The 24367-nt window shown below is 40.5% G+C and overlaps 1 protein-coding gene across 1 annotated transcript; it reads left to right on the top strand.

Annotated features, from left to right (window-relative positions):
• Positions 1–355: 355 nt before the first annotated feature.
• Positions 356–10820, top strand: LOC109082448 (butyrophilin-like protein 2). Its single transcript, XM_042715189.1, has 8 exons — positions 356–376; positions 1977–2343; positions 2435–2782; positions 3183–3287; positions 3400–3495; positions 3740–3832; positions 8445–8519; positions 10669–10820. Exons 1-8 carry the CDS (start codon positions 356–358, stop codon positions 10803–10805), a joined length of 1242 nt encoding a protein of 413 aa, XP_042571123.1. The 3' UTR covers positions 10806–10820.
• Positions 10821–24367: the final 13547 nt, after the last annotated feature.

Genomic DNA, 24367 nt, shown 5'->3' with positions numbered 1-24367 from the left:
GGCTATTTAGTTTTACTTAGCCTACCTAACCCCTTATATAGGCAGGCAACATGCCCTGCTATAGGCCAACATGTGACACTAAACAAATTATCCCTTTAAATAAACTGCTATTGTATCCTTTTGGGATGGCCTTACATTAATGCACCACTAGATGGCACTCAAGCCTCTTGAGTTAGATATACACTGTACATAGGGAGTAAGTGAGAAGAGTAAGAAAGAGTAAGAAACAGTAACACACTTTTAATGTAGAGTGAAACTTTTGCTCTAAGATCATCTAATAATTGTGTGCAGTTTCAGGTTGCTCTTTTTACAGATGCCTTTCAGATTTTGTTTTTCTTCATGATGTTTTTCCATGATGTACTTCCAAACCAAACTGGTTTGTCTGGATAGCTGAAGTTTGCCAATTCAAATACCTTTGTCAGTCACCAGAAGGAAAGTAATACAGGTTTAAAAACATTACCTTCATGCTCATTATTGCTAGCAAACCTTTGACAGTCCAAAAAAGTATTTATAATTTCAAAATGAACATGGACCTGTTTATGTGTATTTTTGTGGCTATAATTCCCAGTAATATCTGAAGTATGTATATTATTTTCTCAGATTATTTTCTTCAAGTTACACAGTATACAAAGCTTATGATTAATTATGTCCCATTTAAATAAAATAACTATAATCATAAAATGTCATGAAATGAAAGCTGGATTCTATGTTTTTTGATTCAGTACAAATTTTTCATAAAAATAGTTTTAAGTGTAAAATGTCATGAAATGAAAGCGCTATAGAGGCTTCTGCTGAAGTGCTTAAAATGAGTTTGTGCCTACATATGGATTTCTTTAATGTAGTATTTGTACCTGATGGTAATGCAAAAAGCATCATCATGTATCCCACTTCAGTAATGTTTACATTTACATTTACATTTACATTTAATCATTTAGCAGACGCTTTTATCCAAAGCGACTTACAAATGAGAACAATAGAAGCAATCAGATCAACAAGAGAACAACAACAGTATACAAGTGCCACAACAAGTCTCAGTTAGTCTAGTACAGAACACGTTTTTTTTTTTTTTTTTTTTTTTAAGAATATGCTAGACAAGAAAAGAAAAGGTAAGTGCTAGTATTAGTTGGTTAGGTGCTGGTGAAAAAGATGAGTCTTTAGATGTTTTTTGAAAATGAGTAAAGACTCAGCTGTTCGAGTTGAGATCGGGAGGTCATTCCACCAGCTGGGCGCAGTCCAGGAAAAAGTCTGTGAGAGTGATTTTGAACCTCTTTGGGATGGCACCACAAGGCGTTGTTTACTTGCAAAGCGCAAACTTTTGGAGCGCAAACTTCTGGAGTTTAAGATCAATGCATGGTTATAATTAGTAAATATTAAGAGCAGCTTAAACTGAATCTTTCCTGTTTAACTAGTGACGTTCCACATGATTCTGCTTGATGTTTTTAGCTTTCAGGAGCTGATTTAGATTTGTATCCACAGCTCTTATTCTGATGTATTTCTCATTTCATATAGTGGAAGATTTTCAGAATTTCTGCTTCTTGCATAGTGTGCCATTTAGAATGTTAGTGAATTATAATGTTAAAGGGCAAATAATTTCACTACACTCTGACCTTTCACAATTCCAGACCTCTTCATAAATGACCCGAATGTTATGAAAAATATAGTTCTTGTGCTAGTACTGTAGCTTTACAGAAAATGATTTAATCTATCTCTCTGGTTTGCTGCGATGCCTTCTGTTTTTCTCAGGTTATATTTCCTTGTTACATGATTTGACCAGCTTTACAACATTTTTCTTAAAGAAAGTGAAAGTAGATTTAGCATCATATCATGAACTGTTTGCTTGTGAACAACGTCTGACTCTTTCATAATAATATTTTTTTTTTTTTTTTGAAGGAGCACCACCATAAATGCTTTTATATGTCACTTATGATCTCAGTAAGTTTGCATCCATATACATTAAAAAGAAACTGTAAAACAAGCTGTCATTTCTCTCTCTGTTTTCAGCATTCACTGTGCGCAGTCGCTCTGGCCCTCTGGTTGCTCCTCTGGGATCTTCAGTGGTTTTGCTCTGTTATGTTAATGAACTCTTAGTAATGGAGGATCTGGAGGTGGAATGGAGAAGAACAGACTCAGGGACTCTGGTTCATCTGTATCAAGATGGTGAGAGTCAAGCAGAGAAACAACAGCAGGAATATCATGATAGAGCTCATTTCTTTACTGATCAGATTCAACATGGAAACTTCTCCCTCCGTCTGGACAATCTGAGAGCTGAAGATGAGGGACGATACACATGTAGAGTTTACAGTCAGCAGGATTCTGGAGAAACTGTGGTTCAGATAAAACATGGTGAGTGAAAGCCATCTAAATTCTGTTGAAAATATAAATGACATTAGATGTATTTTATGTAATGGAATTTAAATCATTTTTATTCTCTTAGAGCGTTTGCTAGTATCAGGATCAGATCGGTCTGTATCTGCATATGATGGTGAGGACATCACTCTGAGCTGCTCTGTAGATTCTCACATCACACCTGAGCACATTAATGTTTCATGGATAAGAACAGATGGAGATATTCTGGTTCTGCTCTACCAAAACAATAAGACTTTACCAGATTCATCAGATGAGCGATACAGAGACAGAGTTGAGCTCTTCACTGCTGAGATCCCCAAAGGAAACTTCTCTCTCAGACTGAAGAGTGTCAGAACTGAGGATAAAGGAGTTTACATGTGTTTAGTGTCTGCTGGAGGACTTTCAGCCAATGCAACTGTGGTACTGGAGCAACTGGGTGAGTCGACCAACAAAACAAATAGTAAACTATGTCTATTTCCACTCAATTTAAATGAACAACCTTGTTGGCAGTGGCAATTTTTATTAACTCTGCCCACAAATCATTTGAATATACTGCTTTTGACATAGTATGAACAGTATCTATCATTATTTATTTGCATTTTGGTGTATGAGCTGCTATTTTTTGCTATTTATACTAGTTTAAAAAAGTTTATATTTAAAAAGATTTAAAAAGTAAAGAACCAATATCTTTTAACATTTAAGTAGCTGCTGCTGATAATTTTAGGAATTAATTTAAAGAATAAATTGCAAACCTCCTGATTATTTCTCTATAAAAACAATGACTAAATACACCGTGTTGATTCAGCGCAGTTATACCTGATGTTTGTGTTTCACAGGTTTCTCTTCTTGGCATGTAGCTGTGTTATGTTTCTGTTTTGCTGCTGGATCTGGAGCTGTGCTTCTGCTCTGCTCTCTGATCTACTGCAGATCAAAAAACACTGGTAGGCCTGTGCTTGGAAGGAAATTGTTCTTATTTTTGTCATTTTAAATCTCTATGTTTCACTGTAAGTGTTTTATTAATTTAACTGTGATTATTCTGCATCTTCTCTCCAGACACCAGCAGCATAATCTGGACTCTTCAGGTTTCTCTGGTCTTTTGTCCAAACATCTGTATGTTCTTTGCCTTCATGCTTTGGGGCTTTACTGAAGGTGAGTGCAGTAGTTTAGTGTTCTTAGTTATGTATGTAAATATGTAATATTTTATTAATATAATCTTAATAATATGGTAGATTTTAATAATGTACAGATTTTTCTCATCCTTGACTCACATGTTGGTGTGTTTTCTTTGTGTGTATTAAGTAATGGTGGGACTCTTCAACACTTTCTCATTTTTTGTCACACAGTTTTTATTCATTTATTATCTAAAGTCCATAATTAAATATTCTGTTTCCAGGATCTCTGCATGAGACTGTCACCTGCTGTGCTCTTTATTTTCTGAGACCTGTAATGTTGATTTGGGCTTTGCGCTATTTGAAGTATCTTCAAGGTATATTAGGATTTTAAGTTTATTAATTTTTTTAAGATATTGATGGCAATATATTAAGGCTTAGCATTACAATATTGTTAGTGATTAATTATATTGCAGTTAAATGCAGTAAAGGGTCAAATACTGAAGCACGATGATTTATTATTGTTTTAGTTTTTTCAAACCACTAAGTCAAGTTTATTTTCTGAATATGTTCTTGGCAACAATATTGCATGTGTCAAGAAAGTTGTAGTTCCCTTTCAAGGGAACTTCGAACTGCGTCCTCTAGGGGTCGCTATGGGGAACACCTTGTCGTGACCCGTGTCTGAAGCATACATTGAAAAAACACCAACGAGTTGGCCGGCGACAGCCTCTGACGTCACTACCGGCGCGACTATAAACAGGCACCGGTAGAACACGTCATTCTCTTCTTCGTCTTCAAAACTGACTTTTTTGTTTGAAGCGTGCATCTGAAAGAACCGGTAAGAGCGCTCTTTCTCTGTCTATCATGGCGACTACTAGCAAGCGTTTAGACAATGTGTGCATCCGTGTCGGCGTTATTTGACACGACGATGACACACAAGATCTTTGCGTCATTTGTTTGGGTAAAGAGCAAGCATGAGTTGTCTTTGAGGAGGCAATCTGCGTGCATTGTGAGCGTTTTTTCAAGGAAAAAGCTCCGCTCTCGTTCGTCTCTCTTTCCGAGAAAAAAAAAGCAACCATCTGCTTCCCGCGGTACAGGACCCGCCGCTGTTGAGGCACGGAGGAGAATGAGCTCATGAGAATTTCAGGTGGATCTGTCTGAATGGTTTAAAGAGGGACTTTCCCTTTCGCGCTCATAATGGCGGCGGACGAGAGAGAGCCTCGGGAGGATGATGTTATATCTTTAAACACTTTCTGATACTGAGGTTAGTGCTCTGCTGGGTTTTGACCCAGGAAAACAGGAGATATTTGAGGATGGTGAAGAAGCTGAGGCTGAGCCTTCTCAATTCTCCTGCACTGCATATGTAGAGCTGTTGGAGGTTATGGATCGCGCCACGGCAAGGTTGGACTTGCCATGAAAGTATGCTAACAAGGTGACGCCATGAGGCCGCCTCGATGAGCGTTATCTTTCCAACCATAGCCCTCCAGCTCAGGAGAGCCTTCCATTTCTGCCTGATCTCCATACAGAGATCGAAATGAGAGGATGTCCCCTGTAGAAAGAGCTTTCTTTTTGAGGGGGAGACATCCTCTCTTAATCTCCCTCCGTGCCATCTAAGCCCCTTCAAGAAATACATCTTGCTTACATGGCAAGGCATACGCAGCAGCAGGTCAGGCTGTGGCTTTATTACACATGATGGTGGTGCTTCAAGCATATCAGACTGATCTGCTAAGAGACCTGGATAGAGGCGAAGGCCTTTTTCCTGATCAGGTAGCCGAGCTGCGCCGCTCCACAGATCTCTCTCCAGGCTACCAAGCAGGCTGCCTCTGCCATGCGCAGGACTATGGCGGCCATGGTGGTAGCAGAGAGACTTCTGTGGATGAACCTGGCAGACATCGGGAAGAAAGAAAAGGCTTTCTTCTCGATGCTCAGGTTTCGCCTTCTGAACTTTTCGGTATTTCCGTTGAGACTGTGATCGAGAAGTTTGGGGAGACGAAGGCGCACTCCGCTGCTTTCAGATCCTTCGTTCCTCGAAGGTCCAGGTCTGAGCCCGAACAACATAGGGGTCCTGGCCTGTCTTGATCTGAGGATCAAAGACGGGCATAGAAGGCTAGTGTCGCGACTCGCGCTCCTCCCCCACCTGCAGGCAGGGGTAAGAGGAATTGTGGGTCACAAGGAGGTAAGCAGAACCTAAGGGATGTGATCCAGACGGGGCAGCGTTCTCGTCTGAATCAGAGTGATACCGAGGTATCTGCTCGTTCCCTTTAGGGATTTTTAACTTCTGCTTTTATCCTCCCCTTCCTAATTCCCCTGTAACCACCAGCTCTCCACCTGATCGAGGTTAGGTGGAAACCTCTGGCATAACAGTCTCCTATGCTGGACCTATAATGTTTTTGGCCTGGTTCTATGTTCATAGCAACCACCTTACTGATGGTCCGGACTAAAAGGAGGCACCCCTTGAGTGGGGCTCCAGCGCAGGAGGATGGGAATAACCCTTTCTGTATATACTTATGTGTAAATTGCTGGTGGTTATGTGTCTACTAATAAACTCTGTGAATTTTCTTTGCAGTGCTCAGTTACAGTGTTTACTAAACACTCGTCAGCACCAGCCATCCAGCTCCATGTTCGTGTTGTGCTGTCACATCCAGCGGGAAGTGAAGGTGGCAGTTACAGAAGTCTTGTATATGCTGCCTCAGGTGATGCTCCCCTCGCTAGAGGTTTGTAAAATTTGAGCTTGCATCTCCCGTGCGGTTCAGCGCCTCTGCAATGCTTAGGAACCTTTAGGTACACACGCTAAGCTCAGTGTACTTTCTGAAAACCACATAGTGGTCAGTGTGCACGTTAACACTGTGCGCACTTTCTAAAAATCCACGTATTGGTAAGTGTGCACGCAAGACTCTGTGCACTTTCTGAAATCCTGTATGGTAAGGGTTACGTGCTCTGCCTCGTTCCCTTTCTTGAGATGATTAGACCTTGGTTCCTTGGGCTCCATTCAGCCAGTGTGTACTCGTTTATACACATCAAGCATCGCTTCCCTCAAACATGAGGGGCTATTTGGGTGATTCTCGTGGTAGTTTAGCAGCGCTCCCCTTTTCCAAGTTCTCCTCTCATATGAGACTGAGTTCACTGTTTTTCCCCAGAGCGCTCCAGCATTATTTCCATAGATCGAGTTGATGACTCTCAAACACACTGTTTTGAGATGCACCATTCCATCTATGAGCTGCTCTATCAGAGTGCCACGAGAGCCCTTCCTTAGAACAGTATTTGAAAATCCATGCTATGGTAAGTGTGCATGTGAAGTCTTTGCACACTTTCTGAAATCCACACTGTAGTAAGTTCGCACGCTAGTGTTCTGCATTCTTTCTAAAATCCTATATGGTGAGGGCTTCGCGCGGTTGCTTCGTGCCCTTTCTTGAGTTGGTAAAAGCCCCGTTCATCTTGGGCGCCACTCCACCTATGTATGCTCGGATACCTATCTAAACAGTTTGTTGCTACTGAAGATCTGTTGAGACAGCTCCTTCAGAAAGCTTTTGCGAGAGCAAGCGGTAGCCCCTGTGTGACAGGCAAGACTTAGTATAAAATGCTAGGTCCTTAGCCGTATCCCTTTAAAGGAATCTTTCCTGATTCCAAGCCTCCAGCTCTACCCCGGGCCGAGGCCCTAACAATTAAGTTGGGTATGTAGCTTAGGCCTTTGGCCGTAAGAGGTACTGTCACAGACAGCCGTCTAAACGTCCCACGGGCAACTCCCATGGAAATGGTAGAGTTGATACTTAGTGTTCGCCATGATTCTGGCCTGCACTTCCCTCAGCATGGCGGCATGGGTATACTGTTCCCCATAGACCTAGAGGACGCAGTTCGAAGTTCCCTTGAAAGGGAACGTCTCAGGTTACGAATGTAACCATGGTTCCCTGAGTAGGGAACGAGACACTGCGTCCTCTAGGCCCCTGCCATGCTTCGGACGCAAGCTTCAGACGAAGAAGTGAATGACGTGTTCTCCCGGTGCCTGTTTATAGTCGCGCCGGTAGTAACATCAGAGCCTGTTGCCGGCCAACTCGTTGGTGTTTTTTCAATGTATGCTTCAGACACGGGTCACGACGAGGTGTTCCCCATAGCGACCCCTAGAGGACGCAGTGTCTCGTTCCCTACTCAGGGAACCATGGTTACATTCGAAACCTGAGATGTTTTTGGTGAAAAAAACAAAAACAAAATAACACTTTGTTCAATCCACAACCTAACCCAAAATGCAGAGCACGAGCAGTAGAACATATTTGTGACAGACTACATTCAGTAAAGCCATGAGTCTTGTTTAAAAAAAAAAAAACAAGAGTAGGGAATGAGACACTGCGTCCTCTAGCTCCCTGCCATGCTTCGGACGCAAGCTTCAGACGAAGTGAATGACGTGTTCTTCAGGTGCCTGTTTATAGTCGCGCCAGTAGTGACGTCAGAGGCTGTCGCCAGCCAACTCGGCCAATATTTGTGACAGACTACATTCAGTAAAGCCATGAGTCTTGTTTGAAAAAAAAAAAAGAGTAGGGAATGAGACACTGCATCCTCTAGCACTACCTCAACACTTTCTTCAATCCACAACCTAACCCAAAATGCAGAGCAGGAGCAGTAGAACATATTTGTGACAGACTACATTCAGTAAAGCCATGAGTCTTGTTTGAAAAAAAAAAGGTAATAAAAATATTCTTTTGTAAACTGTAAATTGTGAGTATGTTGATAAGTATTTAAAATGAACATGGTTTTATTTATTTTATTTTTTAATGCATGTCTAAAAAAATCTAGTTATAAAGTATCTGTGGGATTCATTTGTCATCTGCACAGTGATGCACAAACATGCTTCAGTATTTCACCTTGGGTGTAAGAATATGTGATATGTCTGACAACAGAGAACAGCATAATTTAGTCAATCAGGATAAGACTAACATAATATAATAAAATAGCAGTGCATTAGTGCTTTTAAAAATATTCAACCCTTTCTTTCCACAGACAATCATAAATCATGGATCAGGTTTTTCAGAATAACAAGAGAACTTGCTGTTCTTACAGTCATTGTTTATTCAGGTGCGTAAATCCATATTTCACACAACAGAAGACATGTTCATTATTCTGACATATAAAGTACTTTATTAATATAACCCAATTTGTTAACTTCAGTAGATTTGTCCATAATTCAGCCATTAAATCTTAACCCACCCCCTCTTTAAAATCCTGTAAACATGAACCCTGAAGTCAGCAACCCTGATTACTCAAACTGACTGAAAGACAGACAGTGCTTACAAGTGTCTAGTACAGTATATTCTTCATTTCAAAATAGTCAGATTACATCCTTTTATAATTTATACTTTATTGCATGTATACTGTTGCCCTAACTTTCCTTAAATATCATAATATACATGAGGTGATCTCCTCTTTCGCTGGTTCAGATTAAGTTAGTATGGCCTCACTGACAATTGTTTGACAAACACTATTCAGTTCACCACATTTACATACAGGTCCTTCTCAAAAAATTAGCATATTGTGAAAAAGTTCATTATTTTCCATAATGTAATGATAAAAATTAAACTTTCATATATTTTAGATTCATTGCACACCAACTGAAATATTTCAGGTCTTTTATTGTTTAAATACTGATGATTTTGGCATACAGCTCATGAAAACCCAAAATTCCTATCTCAAAAAATTAGCATATCATGAAAAGGTTCTCTAAATGAGCTATTAACCTAATCATCTGAATCAACTAATTAACTCTAAACACCTGCAAAAGATCTCAAAAAATTAGCATATTTCATCCGACCAATAAAAGAAAAGTGTTTTTAATACAAAAAAAGTCAACCTTCAAATAATTATGTTCAGTTATGCACTCAATACTTGGTCGGGAATCCTTTTGCAGAAATGACTGCTTCAATGCGGCGTGGCATGGAGGCAATCAGCCTGTGGCACTGCTGAGGTGTTATGGAGGCCCAGGATGCTTCGATAGCGGCCTTAAGCTCATCCAGAGTGTTGGGTCTTGCGTCTCTCAACTTTCTCTTCACAATATCCCACAGATTCTGTATGGGGTTCAGGTCAGGAGAGTTGGCAGGCCAATTGAGCACAGTAATACCATGGTCAGTAAACCATTTACCAGTGGTTTTGGCACTGTGAGCAGGTGCCAGGTCGTGATGAAAAACGAAATCTTCATCTCCATAAAGCTTTTCAGCAGATGGAAGCATGAAGTGCTCCAAAATCTCCTGATAGCTAGCTGCATTGACCCTGCCCTTGATAAAACACAGTGGACCAACACCAGCAGCTGACATGGCACCCCAAGACCATCACTGACTGTGGGTACTTGACACTGGACTTCAGGCATTTTGGCATTTCCTCTCCCCAGTCTTCCTCCAGACTCTGGCACCTTGATTTCCGAATGACATGCAAAATTTGCTTTCATCCGAAAAAAGTCCCACGCCTGTGCACGGAAACAGTCCAGTGCTGCTTCTCTGTAGCCCAGGTCAGGCGCTTCTGCCGCTGTTTCTGGTTCAAAAGCACACGCCTGTGCACGGTGGCTCTGGATGTTTCTCTACTCCAGACTCAGTCCACTGCTTCCGCAGGTCCCCCAAGGTCTGGAATCGGTCCTTCTCCACAATCCTTCCTCAGGGTCCGGTCACTTCTTCTCGTTGTGCAGCGTTTTTTTGCCACACTTTTTCCTTCCCACAGACTTCCACTGAGGTGCCTTGATACAGCACTCTGGGAACAGCCTATTCGTTCAGAAATTTCTTTCTGTGTCTTACCCTCTCGCTTGAGGGTGTCAATGATGGCCTTCTGGGTTAACCTCTTACCCATGATTGCGGTTTTGAGTAATGAACCAGGCTGGAAGTTTTTAAAAGCCTCAGGAATCTTGGCAGGTGTTTAGAGTTAATTAGTTGATCCAGATGATTAGGTTAATAGCTCATTTAGAGAACCTTTTCATGATATGCTAATTTTTTGAGATAGGAATTTTGGGTTTTCATGAGCTGTATGCCAAAAATCATCAGTATTAAAACAATAAAAGACCTGAAATATTTCAGTTGGTGTGCAATGAATCTAAAATATATGAAAGTTTAATTTTTATCATTACATTATGGAAAATAATGAACTTTTTCACAATATGCTAATTTTTTGAGAAGGACCTGTATGTTTTGTTCTTGCACAGAACATCATGAATCTTGTGTGACATTATTTTTATGTGTTTCTACAGTCCTTTTTGCATACGGCTGGAGAATTAGTGCACATGATACAGACAATAAAAACAGTATATCCTCAGGAATATGCTTTGGAATTGTTGTGCTGTCTAGTCTCTTCCTGAGTGAAGGTAAGAGTTTCTATATGATTTGAGTGGCAGGCTAAGTAAGCACAGATTTATTATGTTGATAAATGTAAATTAACAAAACTATTTATAATATATACACTCATCTGCCACTTTATTGGGTAGACCTGCTCAATTGCTTGGTAATACAAATTGCTAATCAGCCAATCACATGGCAGCAACTCGATGCATTTAGATGTGGTGAAGACGACTTGCTGAAGTTTAAACTGAGCATCAGAATGGGAAAGAAAGGGGATTTAAGTGACGTTGAACCTGAAATGGAAAAAGAGAAAATATCCAGTGAGTGGCAGTTGTGTGGACGAAAATGCCTTGTTGTTGATGTTGAAGGCAACAGTAACTCAAATAACCACTCGTTACAACCAAGGTTTTGCAGAATACCATCAACCCTGAAGCAGATGGGCTACAGCAGCAGAAGACCACACCGGGTGCCACTCCTGTCAGCTAAGAACCGGAAATGGAGGCTACAATTCACACAGGCTTACCAAAATTGGACAATAGACGATTGGAAAAAATGTTGCCTGGACTGATGAGTCTCGAGTTCTGCTGCGACATTCAGATGGTAGGGTCAGAATTTGGCGTAAAGAACATGAAAGCATGGATCCATCCTGCCTTCTCTCAATGGTTCAGGCTGGTGGTGGTGGTGTAATGGTGTGGGGGATATTTTCTTGGCACACTTTGGGCTCCCTAGTACCATTTGAGCATCGTTTAAACACCACAGACTACCTGAGTATTGTTGCTGACCGTGTCCATCCCTTTATGACTACATTGTACCCATCTTCTGATGCTACTTCCAGCAGCATAATGCTCCATGTCACAAAGCTCAAATCATCTCAGACTGGTTTCTTGAACATGAATATGAGTTCACTTTACTCAAATGGCCTCCACAGTCACCAGATCTCAATCCAATAGAGCAGCTTTGGGATGAGGTGGAACGGGAGAGTCGCATCATGGATGTGCAGCTGACAAATCTGCAGCAACTGCGTGATGCTATCATGTCAATATGGACCAAAATCTCTGAGGAATGTTTCCAACACCTTGTTGAATCTATGGCACGAAAAATTAAGGCAGTTCTGAAGGCAAAAGTAGATCCAACCCGGTACTAGCAAGGTGTACCTAATAAAGTGGCCAGTGTGTGTGTGTGTATGTATACACTCATATATATATATATATATTTATATATTATTCTACAATTACCATGAATGATAATCAAGTACATACAAAAGAGCCAAATACTTTCCTTTTAGGTCTAAGTGTGTGTTAATGTTTGATAGTACTATTAGCTTTAGATAAACCACTGTTACTGAGTGTTGATAAAGCACAAAAATAAAAGAAAGCTTAAGGGGGGAAATATATATATATATATATATATATATATATATATATATATATATATATATATATACATATATATATTAAATAATAGTTTTCTTGACTGTTACCATACTCTACTACTTAAACCAACGAAAGGATCAAGCACAGTTACAAACAAATTATATTGTAAATTATGCTGTATATGTGGGCGAGCATTGCTAATGTTATCATCTTTATGTGACCTAAATGTAGTGTTCCACACTCTGTTATAAAAGCATTCAAACCTGCTGCAGGTTAAGATTTGATGCATGAATTTTAGCCTTGAGTTGACAATTGTCGTGTCATCTCTGATAATAATTTCCAGTGTCATGAGAATAGAACTGGTGCTTAACATCATGTGACTAAGCCAAAAGAGTCTGAAGACATTTAAGTTGACCAATCAGCAGACCACAGTTATCCCACATCATGATAGTCTGTATCTGATTCCTGTAGTTAAAAATCTTCCATTCATACTTGCTTTCATTCTTTTTTTTTTCTAGGTATTGATGACTTTATATTTTTTATGTTGTTGTTTTTGTTGTCTTTTTCCCAATTTTTCCAGTTGATGTTCTCATTTGGATTTCCCTCTTTAGGTAACAGCTGAATACTGATCCCTTTCATAATTATTAAACTTTTTTTTTTCTGTGATAAATTTCTCCTTGATGTAGAACTACTGCACTTGTAGATTGATATGTAAATTGACTAAATTAAGTCAATAAGAGATCCACAAGAAAAACAACTTAGAGACTCTTTATTTCAGTGATTTTAACATTAAAACATTCAGAGCAATCATATGATGTGTTTTAATGACAGATCATTGACTGTTTTGCTTGAATGGGAAACTAATTGACTCTTTTCTTATGATAGTGTTTGTTATTGCGGTATTTGTTCAACCACTGATGCTGTTCTGTATACCACTTTTATCTCTTCTGCAAGCAAGATTTGAATGTAAGTACATTAAAGTACATTCTGATCATTGTTACGTTCTGCAATCCATGTGTGTGTGTGACCTTAGAGAACTTTAACCAGATCTAGATTTAAAGGTTCTTGACTACGCCACCTGGTGCCTCTCACACCCAGATATACTTTGCATATTAACTGCTGAATACCTAACCTAAGGCAAGCAGGTTCATAGAAATACACCAAAGATGAACTGAACAGAGACGTGCTTTCAGTAAAAAATAACAGACTTTATAAGTAAATAGTATAATTAAAAGAGCCACACCAGCAGCGCTTCAGGTCCATGGGCAGAGTACGGAGCAGATCGTGCATCGTGCGGTTGAAGCACTGACACTGGCCATTGCCCTGAGGGTGGTAAGGGGTTGTCCGGGTCTTCTGGATCCCGTACAGGGCACACAGCTGGTAGATGACGGCATTCTCAAAGCTGCGTCCCTGATCAGATTTCAGGCAAGCCAGGACCCCAAAACGAAAAAAAAAAAAAAAAAAAAAACACTCCCGGATGAGCACATTGGCCACAGTCATTGCCTTCTGATCCCTGGTGGGCACGGCCTGTGTGAATTTAGTAAAAACATCAGTCATGATCAACACTTGCTCCCTACCATCCATTGCAGGCTCCAGGAAGGTGAAATCCACAGCCAATATCTGATTTGGGCGAGATGCTAGAAGGTTCCCCATAGGCGCATGGGGTCTGAGTTGCGAAGACTTCGCAAGGGTACACCGCTCGCAGTTCTGACACCACTGCTTTATATCTTCCCCCATTCCTGGCCAATAGCACCGCAGTCTTATCAGCTCTGTGGTACGTTCGACACCCTGGTGGCCATGGTTGTTGTGAAGCTGCTGCAGGACTTCCTCCTTTAGGCATGCAGGCAACAAGAGCTGACGCACCTCTCCACCCCCACATAAACATAAACTTCAGAGCAAGATCAATCCATCGGCTCCCATGACACGGTCCCATTGTTGCAGCAGCACACGGGTAGGGCCAGGCAATTTCCTCCACACTATCGGGTCAGGCGGTCCCTGTGCTAGCCAGAACGGCAGGAAGCCCCGATAGTAGGGTCCGCTGCTTGCAGTCTTCTTAACTCCTCGAGGGTGCGAGAGGGGAAGGCCGAAATATCCATCTGGGTCGCCAATGGTAGGTCTTGACATCTGGCCGTTTGCTGTACAAGAACTGGTATGATTGTCTCTAGTGTGGAGGACTCTGTTGTCTGTCCCGGTGGTCCTGCAGGTTGTTGAGAGAGGGCATCTGCATTCCTGTTAGTACGACCAGGCCTATACCGGATGGTATAATTGAAAGCAGCAAGTTCGGCCTCCCACCGCTGGTCAGTCGCTCCCAGCTTAGCAGTCCCCAGATGGCTCAGGGTATTATTATCCGTCCACTTCATTCGAAGGAACTCCAGCTTCATCGAACTGTAGTTCTTTTCTGCTGGACTAAGACTAGCATAAGCGATTGGCCGGATCTTTCCTTGATGCTCCTGTGATGATAGCCCTGCTCCGAGACCAGTGTGGCTGGCATCCACCTCCAGAATAAACGATAGGTTAAAAATCAGCAAACGCCAAAGTGGGGGCACTCACCAACCTCTGCTTCAATGCCTGGAAGCTGGTCTCACAGACATCTGTCCATACTCCATCAAGCCGTGGCCCTTGGCCCTTCCGGGACTTGGTGCCGGCTTGCTCCGCCCCCAGGTGGTTTAAAGGAGCTGCCAGCTTGGAAAAACCCTCCACAAATCGCCTGTAATAACCCGCAAAACCAAGGAAAGTTCGGACACGGTGGTGGGACGGGGCCCACTTAGACACCTTGGCTGGGTCAGTGGATACACCTTCGCGGGATACTGGACTTCCTTCTGGATTAAAACAGCATTTCTCCAGCTTTACTTTCAGTCCCTCCTTCCGTAGACGGCTCAACACTAAATCCAGACGGTGTATATGGTCTTCGACACTAGAAGAAAAAATTATATCGTCCAAATATAGTAAGAAGGACTGGCAATGTTGTGCTCCAAACATTCCCTCCATCAGCCGTTGAAAAGTGCTTGGAGCGTTACACAGTCCAAAGGCCATGCGGTTAAATTCAAATAACCCAAAAGGCATGCAGAAGGCAGTCTTTGGACGATCTAGTTCGGTCACAGGTACCTGGTTATACCCACTAGACAGGTCCAGCGTGGAGAACCACTGAGCCCCTGATAGTGCATCCAAGGACTCCTCAATAAGGGGGAGAGGAAAGGCATCTTTTCTGGTCCTGCTGTTGAGCTGCCTGTAATCAACACACCTACGTAGGCCACCACATTTCTTCCACACAATCACAATGGGAGAGGCATAGGGGCTACTACTTTCCCGTATGACCTGGCTGTCTAGTAGCTGTCGCAGGTGGGCCTTAACAGCATCATAATCAGAAGGGGGGAGATGCCTATAACGTTGCCTGACGGGTTTGTTGTCCAGCAAAGGTATATCATGGGAGATAAGATTAGTACAGCCAAGGTCACCCTCAAAAGCCGAGAACACTGACTCTTGTTTTAACAGGAATGCCCTTACCTGTTCTTGCTCAGCCTCCAATAACACTGACAAATCATTGGCCTGTATCTGCTCCCTTACTGACTTAGGCTTGGCTTCCCCATTAGGAACCTGCATGCTAGCCACAACAGCCTCTATTTCTTGTGGGTCTTCAGAAATCCCCACAGGCAGGCCCTCAACCGTGGCGTGAACAAGCAACCCTAGCAAGCGGCGGGGGTATAACATAGCACGTGTAAACCCCACGTTGACTACATGGATGAAAGCTGTACCTTGTTCTACAAGCACTAGCTCAGGCAAAACCAGGAGACCACTAGGTAAGGAGCCGCTAGCCAGTTCCAACAGGACAGCAGGAGCATCACAAAAGTGAGGAGAGCAGGTGGCTGCCACCAATTTCACTGTGCCTCCTGGTATATGAATGGGCCTTCTACCTCTAACTTTGGCTACACCCGTTTTGGGTGGAGAAGAGCTGAGCTGGACCCGATGACAATGCTGCAAGGCATGCCGCCATGGCAGTGAGGCATGAACTACCGGTGGGAGATCGATCAAAGAAGAACCATGTTGGCCAAACAGTTCAGCATAGCATTCTCGAATAACATTCATCCCAAGCACACCTGGCACAAGAGGAGGGGTGAGCTGCCCTGGGGGATCTTTAACCACTAGCCAAACCTCGTTGGAGTATTCCTTCCCCAGCACTTCAACCGTTAGCTCAGCATACCCGGTATAGGGTATGTCTAGACCATTTGCAGCCCGAAGCTGCAACCAATTACACTGTTGAAGTTTATCCTTGAAGTGTTGCACAAAGAAACTCTCCACCAGGGTAGATACCATAGACCCTGTGTCTAAAAGACAATTGACAACTACTCCCCCTACTCTCACAGCTACCTTTGGGCACTGAGCAACAAGGGAGGCTACAGGGTGGCTAAGAGTGTCCTGATTCTGAGAGCCGCTAAAATCCCCTCTCAGCGTGTGGCTCTGCACGCTGAAGGGAGCTAGTTTTTGCGACTGGGAAACAGAGACAATATTAGCCTGAGCTTGGGCCTGGGAGATGTGATTAGGAGCTACCACTCTCTCATTGTCACACTCTCGAACGTGGTGAGCAGGCTTTAAGCACCGCTTACAAATGACCATTGATGGGCGACTAACTGGAAAGGGGCGACTGGAGTAGGCTGAGCGAGCTGCTCCTTGTAAAGTAGTTAAGGCACTAGTTAAGTGGTTGATCTGTTCTTGTTGCTTCAGCAACATGGACCGCAGCTCTACCATTTCTGAACTTGCCATACTAACAGGTGGTGAGGCTCTGCCTGGCTGAGTTTTGGAATACTGCATAGCGCAAAGGGAGGGAACTAAATAACTCCTACCTCTATTGAAGTCACTGGGCCTACCCTCACACTCCCACCGAATGGCAGCAGCACGCACTTCCAGCATGGACATCCCTGGAGTCTGATGGACAAGTCTCTTCAATTCCCTGCGGAGGTCAGAATTAATAACATGCTCTGTAAACTGGTCACAGAGCAGCATGTCAGACTGGGGCACTGAGTCAGGGGAAACCTGTTGAACTTTATCCATCAGAGAGAAAAGAGCATGTGAATATTCTTGTAAAGATTCACTGTCTAATTGTTTTCTAGAAAAGACACTTTCTTGTAAGGCAACATAAGACTGGGAACACCCATAAAGTTCTTTTTGAGAATATTTACAATCCTTTCCGGGTTTTCCGATCTGCCCTTGGCCTATAACGAATCTTATCTTTAGCCTCCCCATCCAGATGATCAAACATAAAGTAAGCTTTGTCAAGTGCCACCTAAATGTCTAGTACGCGCACAAACCTCCACCTCTTCCACCAACTCAACAATGCCAATACCCACTCTACCCCGAAATACAGGACACTTCCGTTCCCTAGGAAGATAAACCAGCCATTCATGGGAAACAGGGTTAGCAGGGTTGGCAAAACTGTCCGGCTGAGACGGTGGTGGTTGCTGCTGCAGGCGGTCATTGTCTGCCTGCAGCTGACGGATCTGCTCTCTTAGCTGTTCAACTTCATCCATTGCTGCAGCAGATTAATGCCCACGTTACTGGAGAGGCGGTGGAGTAGTCAGCGCCCCTCCAATGCTCGTTTATGTCCCACGCCGTGCCCACTGCTGCTTTGCCCTTAAACTATTACTATGCCTTTCAAATCAAAATATACTTAAACAGAAAAAAACAAATAACCCAAAAAATGAAAAACACATCTCTGTGTGCAAGGACCCTGCCAACTACACCACTTTGTGACCTTAGAGAACTTTAACCAGATCTAGGCTTAAAAGTTCTTGACTACACCACCTGGTGCCTCTCACACCAAGATATACTTTGCATATTAACTGCTGAACACCTAACCTACGGCAAGCAGGTTCATAGAAATACACCAAAGATGAACTAAACAGAGATGTGCTTTCAGTAAAAAATAACAGACTTTATTAGTAAATAGTATAATTAAAAGAGCCACACCGTCATGGTAGAGGCACGGAAGTTGCAACCAAAAAGACTTAGCCTACAGGGAGAGACCAGGACTGGTATTGGCTGCTACCAGGGACACTATGATTAGCAGTATAACAGGGCCATATTAATTCACTGTCAAGATAGGTTACTTGTCTGGATAAACGTGAAGTTCACCAACCATGCTCTAAACTCTGGTGCCTACAGTCAAAAGCATACACACACCATGCACACACATAGGCACAACCACTACAAGCAAGTGATTCAATCAATATTGTGAGGTGCAGTTTACCACTACAAATACGAGGTGCAGTGCGCGAAGATGGACCCAGGAACCTCTCCTATGAGCAGCTGCATTAATACTCTGGAGAAAGGGGGAAGAAGGCAAGGAGGTCATTATCACTAGCAGGATGGATAAGGTATACAGCTGGAAAGAATCTTAACAGGACTATCTATACTACTGGAACAGCCAATACCACATCGGTCCGACGGGGGCACTAGACAGAGGCCATGGCAAAATAACTAAAAAGAAAGAAAAGAAAATATAAAAGAAAGGCACAGCTATCAATACACATAATTTAGGCAAGGCAAAGCAGCAGGAGCAATCTGCCTGCATGTGATATACAAGATGACCGGTGGAAAAAAGAGCCCTTGCACCAATCTTCACAATCCTACATAACAGTTGTTACACACAATATATTTATTAAATGCATTTCTATTAAGGGTTGACAATTAACACAGCCATGCATTAAACAAACAATACCAAATGCTTAGCCTGCTACATCGTATAAACATCTACATATACCTTGGTTACACAGAGGAGCCATACATCCAAACAGCAACAAGACTGTAGACTTATCTGGACACCAGGGAATCTCTCTTAGCCCGACATTGAAGACTGTTACATAGCACCTGGCCTAGCTGCTAATGAATTGTTAACCACTCAGCAGCCAGCTGGGCACCGTGATATCAGAGGGCTACCGTAGCTGCAGAGGGACAAACTTCACCCAGACAGTGACTACTCTGCCGATTACATGTGGCATGACAGATCGCTGTATACACACCTTGGAGAGCCGCTCCTGGGACGGTTCAGAAACATGCTGGTATAATCCCAACACAAGCACTGACTAGCGGCCGCGATCAGCTCCGGTTCCCGTCTCTGAGCCGTGACGCCCCGCAGATTTGTGCGGAGCGCGAGTGAACGCAATCATTCCTTCCTCTGTACTACTAGTTTTAACGCAAATAAACATGACTGAACATCTCATGCCTCAAGTAATTGCTCAGTCAGTGTTTCAACCTAAGAAAGACATCAACAACACAGCGTGGAAATAAAATGTGTGTGTGTGTGTATTATATTTTATTAAATTATATTGATTGATTTGTGAAACGTGACTGAATGAATTGTTCACAGTGAAAACAAATAACATGCATGAAGAACACTATATAGGTTACATTCTGATTTCATGCTGACTTTTCTAAATTGATCCGTGTCAGATCTGAGTTCAGTTCTTGTATGTGCATCTTTTCATTCACAGGTCTTCACCACAGATGGATAACAATATTGTGGATAATAATAATAACAATCCTGGATATCCTCCTAGTGATTTATGCTCATCTAGTCATATTGGAAAGGGAGAAAGGTATACTGTCTTTATTTTTTTTATTTTTTTATTATTATTATTATTATTATTATTATTATTTTTAGATTTGTTGTGCGAAAGCTCAAATTTGTCAGGACAGATATTTCTTGTAAGGTTTAGCTTGGGGATCTTGGCCTGGGACTGTGTTATTAATGTATTTTACATTTCCTAGATCCAACAGGATCACATTTAACTTAGTGATAAGTGATAGCCATATAATAGCTAAACTACGAATACATACAAAATTTTGTTTTGTAAGACATGTTGTGCTGATCAAAAGTCCTTTGATGATAGTGGTCTTTAAAGAAAATGTCATTTTATTTATAGAAGTTCTGAAGATGATAGTGGTCTTTAAAGAAAATGAAAGAACTGTGTGCTGAAACATATGTTAAAAGGTATTATCCATCACTGACTTGCAATGCTTTTGACTTGCATTGTCTTTTATTACTCCCTATTATAATTATAAAAGACCATGACAATATGGTACTAAGATGTAGAAAATAGATAACTGTGATTATGTCTTAAATATGAAAATGCAAAAAAAAATATATAAAACAAAATGCTATTTGTAAGAAAAACGTATAACTCATTTTGTAATTAATTTAGTTAATAATAATGGAAATTAAGTTTTTAAAGCAGATACACTCCTTATACTATGCACTTCCTGAAATGCACATTGTTTTTAATTTTTAATGGTCACTTTAATTGGCCATGAGTATGTCGGTGAGTTTTGCAATAAACATGAGACTAAACTGTAACGTCCGAAACTATTCAGACCCCTACTTTTTACCACATTTAATGTTGCAGGCTTATACTACAATACTTGACCCCCAATCAATCTACACTCTATACCTCTTGACAAAGCAAAAAATATATATTTGGGATAAGTTAGGAAATGTATTAAACAAAAGAATGTCACATTGACATATGTGTTGCTTTGCTGTGCTACTTGAAATTTAGATCATGTGCTTATTGAGAAAACATGCTTACCTCTTTTTTTTTTAAAGATTTAATTAGATGTGTGTGGTCCTTTGCAGGAAATATTAAGAAATGTAGAGTTATACAGGGTTTGTAACACACAGTAGGTTTTTTTTTTTTTTTTTTTTTTATTTATTTCCAAAGGTTGGTCTTTTCTAATTTAGCCATCTTCAGCCATTTGTTCAATCAAGAAACATGTTGTCACTGTATTTTTTTATTATTAATAAATCCATATTCTATGCTCATCCATTTGACTTTCAAATCAAATTTGAGTTTTGTTTTAACAGAGGCAGAATATTCAAGAGACCAGAGACTACGACAGACTGAGACGAGTCAACAAGGATCAAATACATGTAATTATTGACTGCTAAATTCTGCTAATTATTGACTGCTAAATAAAACACACTGTTTGATGTTTGTTTGTTTTGTGTGTGTGTGTGTGTGTGTGTGTGGTGTGTGTGTGTGTGTGTGTGTGTGTGTGTGTGTGTGTGTGTGTGTGTGTTATAGTGTTTCGCTGCTGTAATGAAATCATGTTCATGTTTGGAGCAGTTGGTCTTGTTTTGTTGAACTCTGTTACACTGACAGCAGAACTGATCCTGAAAGCACGTAAGTCAATATCTATCATTTCTGCAAATAATTATATGTTTGTATTTCCATATTTGTATACAGTATATGCATTTGTGTATGTGTGTATAGCCGTTTATAGATATTTATAGAAATCTCTTTTAACATCTCACCATTTATATAATGCAAAAACCATGCTGAAAATGAAAAGAGCACAGCAGGGTTACATTTTACAAATATTAAATATTGCTTTACCATTTTGCTTCCAAATGTCCTGTGCTTCTTTCTCTTCTTTGTTATTCTTTTAATTCTAGGAAAATGGTGGGAGCGTTGTCCTGAAGGATTTGAGAGTCATTGTCTTCCCTTCTGAAAGTGTTTTTGTCTTGTGTTGGCTGATTTCACAAATGCATGCTTACTGTAAGTGTCTTTATATCTTTTTTTTATTTATTTGTGCTTTTGCAACTGTGATAATGAGCCAATGATGATAAGACAAAAGTGACAGTATAGTGAAACGAGTAAGATTAAAATCTGTCAAATTTCACCGCAGTGAACTGTACAAATAGTGACTCAAGCTCAGGAACAATTGGTCAAAAATTGGTCAAAAAGCCATTGAATCTGTTCAAAATACTTACAGAATCTGATTTATTTTGCTGTGATTCTGACTTGATTCAATAATTTGATTGTAAGTTAATAAAATTTTAACAAGTTATTAACTTTCTCTTTAATGTCTCCTGTCACATAGTGAGGATTGTTTACAACTGGGTAAGTTCAGATTTTATTCAACACAGTATGTACAGTAATGTGTAATATATGCAGTACATTCAGCTGTGTATGTATCACATTTTTAATCTGTAATTCTGTTTCTAATACAGATTCTACACACAAATCAAAGGAACTCACATCAAAGAGGTCAACTCATGGTAATGTAATAATTATATATAATTTATTGGCTGATCTGCCCAATATAATCTTTTGACCATCTTAGCGTGGAGTACTGATTTGTACCAAACAAACGTCTTGTTTTAAAACCCAGAATACACCAGAGACTCTTGAAATGGGAGATTCTGTCTGGCAGCTGATCCTGATGTTGTCACAGCCACAGACATTAAGGAAACTCTGCCTCTGACTGCTCTGTCTGTCTGCAAAGAGTTCCTCTTCAGTAAAAACCAATAAAGGAGACTAAAAACTAAATTGTAAAAGCAGAGAGTCTAGTGACATTCTGTTTACACATAACTTGATAAATTTGTATTGGTGCCAAATCATTCAAAAGTAAAAACAGCCTGTGTTTTTGTAACAGTATAAGGTTTTCTTAATAATTCTTTATTGAAATAGTTATTTGATTTTTTTTTTTCCATATCTCATACTGAAGCTTTTATTTCAAATGTGGTGTGTTAGTAAAATGTTGAGTTAATTCATCTTTGGTTATTTAGTTAATTATGAAGGAGCTGAACTTTGTGTTTTGTAAATGTTTTGAGTCTATTGCTCAGTGCCCACTGAAGCCTCACATCTTTTTTCTGTTTTGTGGCATAGACTCTGTGCAAAAATCTATGCCAAAATATTTATGTTACATTTTACAACAAACCATAATTTTGAAAAGAGTCTTAATTTTCTATCATGTATGTGTGAACGTACAGTTCAATAAGAATAAATGTGGAAAGTGCTTTCTACTGAAATCCGTCCCAAGATCATGGAGATATAGGATCAATATAGATTAATATATATCATTCTTGAGTGGAGGTAATGGGTTGTTCTGTATGATATGAGTGGCAGGATAAGTATAAGCGGCCGATTTATTACAAGCATATTTATTATAATATTTTCTGTTTCTTCTTTTTGTCTTTTCAGTTTTATCACATGAATTTGTGTCATCGTTAACACATGTATAGTAATATATGTGATGCCTGAACGTGTATCTTATGACCCCCAGTGCAAAAGCATTTGCTGGACCTCCTGTCAACCCCCTGTCCCTCCTGACCTGGAACCTTTGGTGGTGAAACTAATTGTTTAAATAAAACTTGTTTCGGACACTGCCACTCTGTAAAACCCCGACAAGTACACATAACAGCTCAAAACCTTTTGAGGAAAACTGATTGCCTTAAGACCAGTTACAAACTAACCGTTATGAAGTTCTCTGAACTCAATTCAGTTGAGTTCAATTAAAAGAAGATATAAATTGCAAAGTTAAGTAATTAAGTTATTAATTGAAGTAATACTTGAGCATTAGTGATGAACATCTGCTGTTAACAAACAGAATCACGGGGGGGGGGGAAGAAAAGGAGAAACACAGAGACTGACATAACAACTGACTTCAAAACCAGCCTTAAATGAAATCACACTGAAATAAATAACAATTAAATCTCCCAAGATCTGATTAAACAACCCCACAAACAACCTCATCACCATCTTCCACTTATTTAATAACCAGACTGACGTTATTTCTGTCAGACGTCTACAGCCGATCTTATTGAGAATTTAACTAAGTGTTTCGATGTTTATTTATTGTTCATTTGAAGAATAACATGTTAGAGATCAGTGTTTGCTTTAGTTTTGGGCTCTTGACTTGTTTGACTTCGTGTCTCTAGTTTTTTCTCCTGGCTGTGTGTAACCATATTTTTTTACTGAATATATTTGTTATAACCCACAAGCTCAGAGAAAATGGTGATTAGTATTTGTTTTGGATTAGATTTATGAAAACAGTCATCAGTCAGTGGACTGAATTTCAATGCGGAGTCTAATCTCAGATTACATGGATGTTGTATTGATTATAGTAAAAATTGTTTCTGAAAGCCAGTGGTTCTGTTGATAATCCAGTTAATATAAAAGACTTTCTACAACAGTTTGTGCACAAATAGTTTTAATCTAAGGTAATCAATCCCAGACTTTACACAGTCATCAAGAATCAGCATATAAATCTGAACACTGGTGAAAAGTAACAAAATATATTCGATAACGCCTCTGACCAATCACAAAACAAGCAACTAAGGTCATAACAAAAACAACAACATAAACGCAAATAGTTAAATAAAAAACAATAGACAATGCACCATATTATTTATTCACAGCTAGAGAAAAAAATAAAAAAAAAACTATGACAGAATCAGGTCAAG

Source organism: Cyprinus carpio, chromosome A3, assembly GCF_018340385.1.
Source record: "Cyprinus carpio isolate SPL01 chromosome A3, ASM1834038v1, whole genome shotgun sequence".
Lineage (NCBI taxonomy): Eukaryota > Metazoa > Chordata > Actinopteri > Cypriniformes > Cyprinidae > Cyprinus > Cyprinus carpio.
Note: the sequence above shows the minus strand (reverse complement) of the source record. Positions and strands in the feature narration are given on the sequence as shown.

Coding starts and splice junctions, on each gene's coding strand:
- LOC109082448 (XM_042715189.1), top strand. CDS start 356: ATGTACTTCCAAACCAAACTG. Junction 3,288..3,399: donor CTGCAGATCAAAAAACACTG/GTAGGCCTGTGC, acceptor TCTTCTCTCCAG/ACACCAGCAGCATAATCTGG. Junction 3,833..8,444: donor CTATTTGAAGTATCTTCAAG/GTATATTAGGAT, acceptor TTCTTTCCACAG/ACAATCATAAATCATGGATC.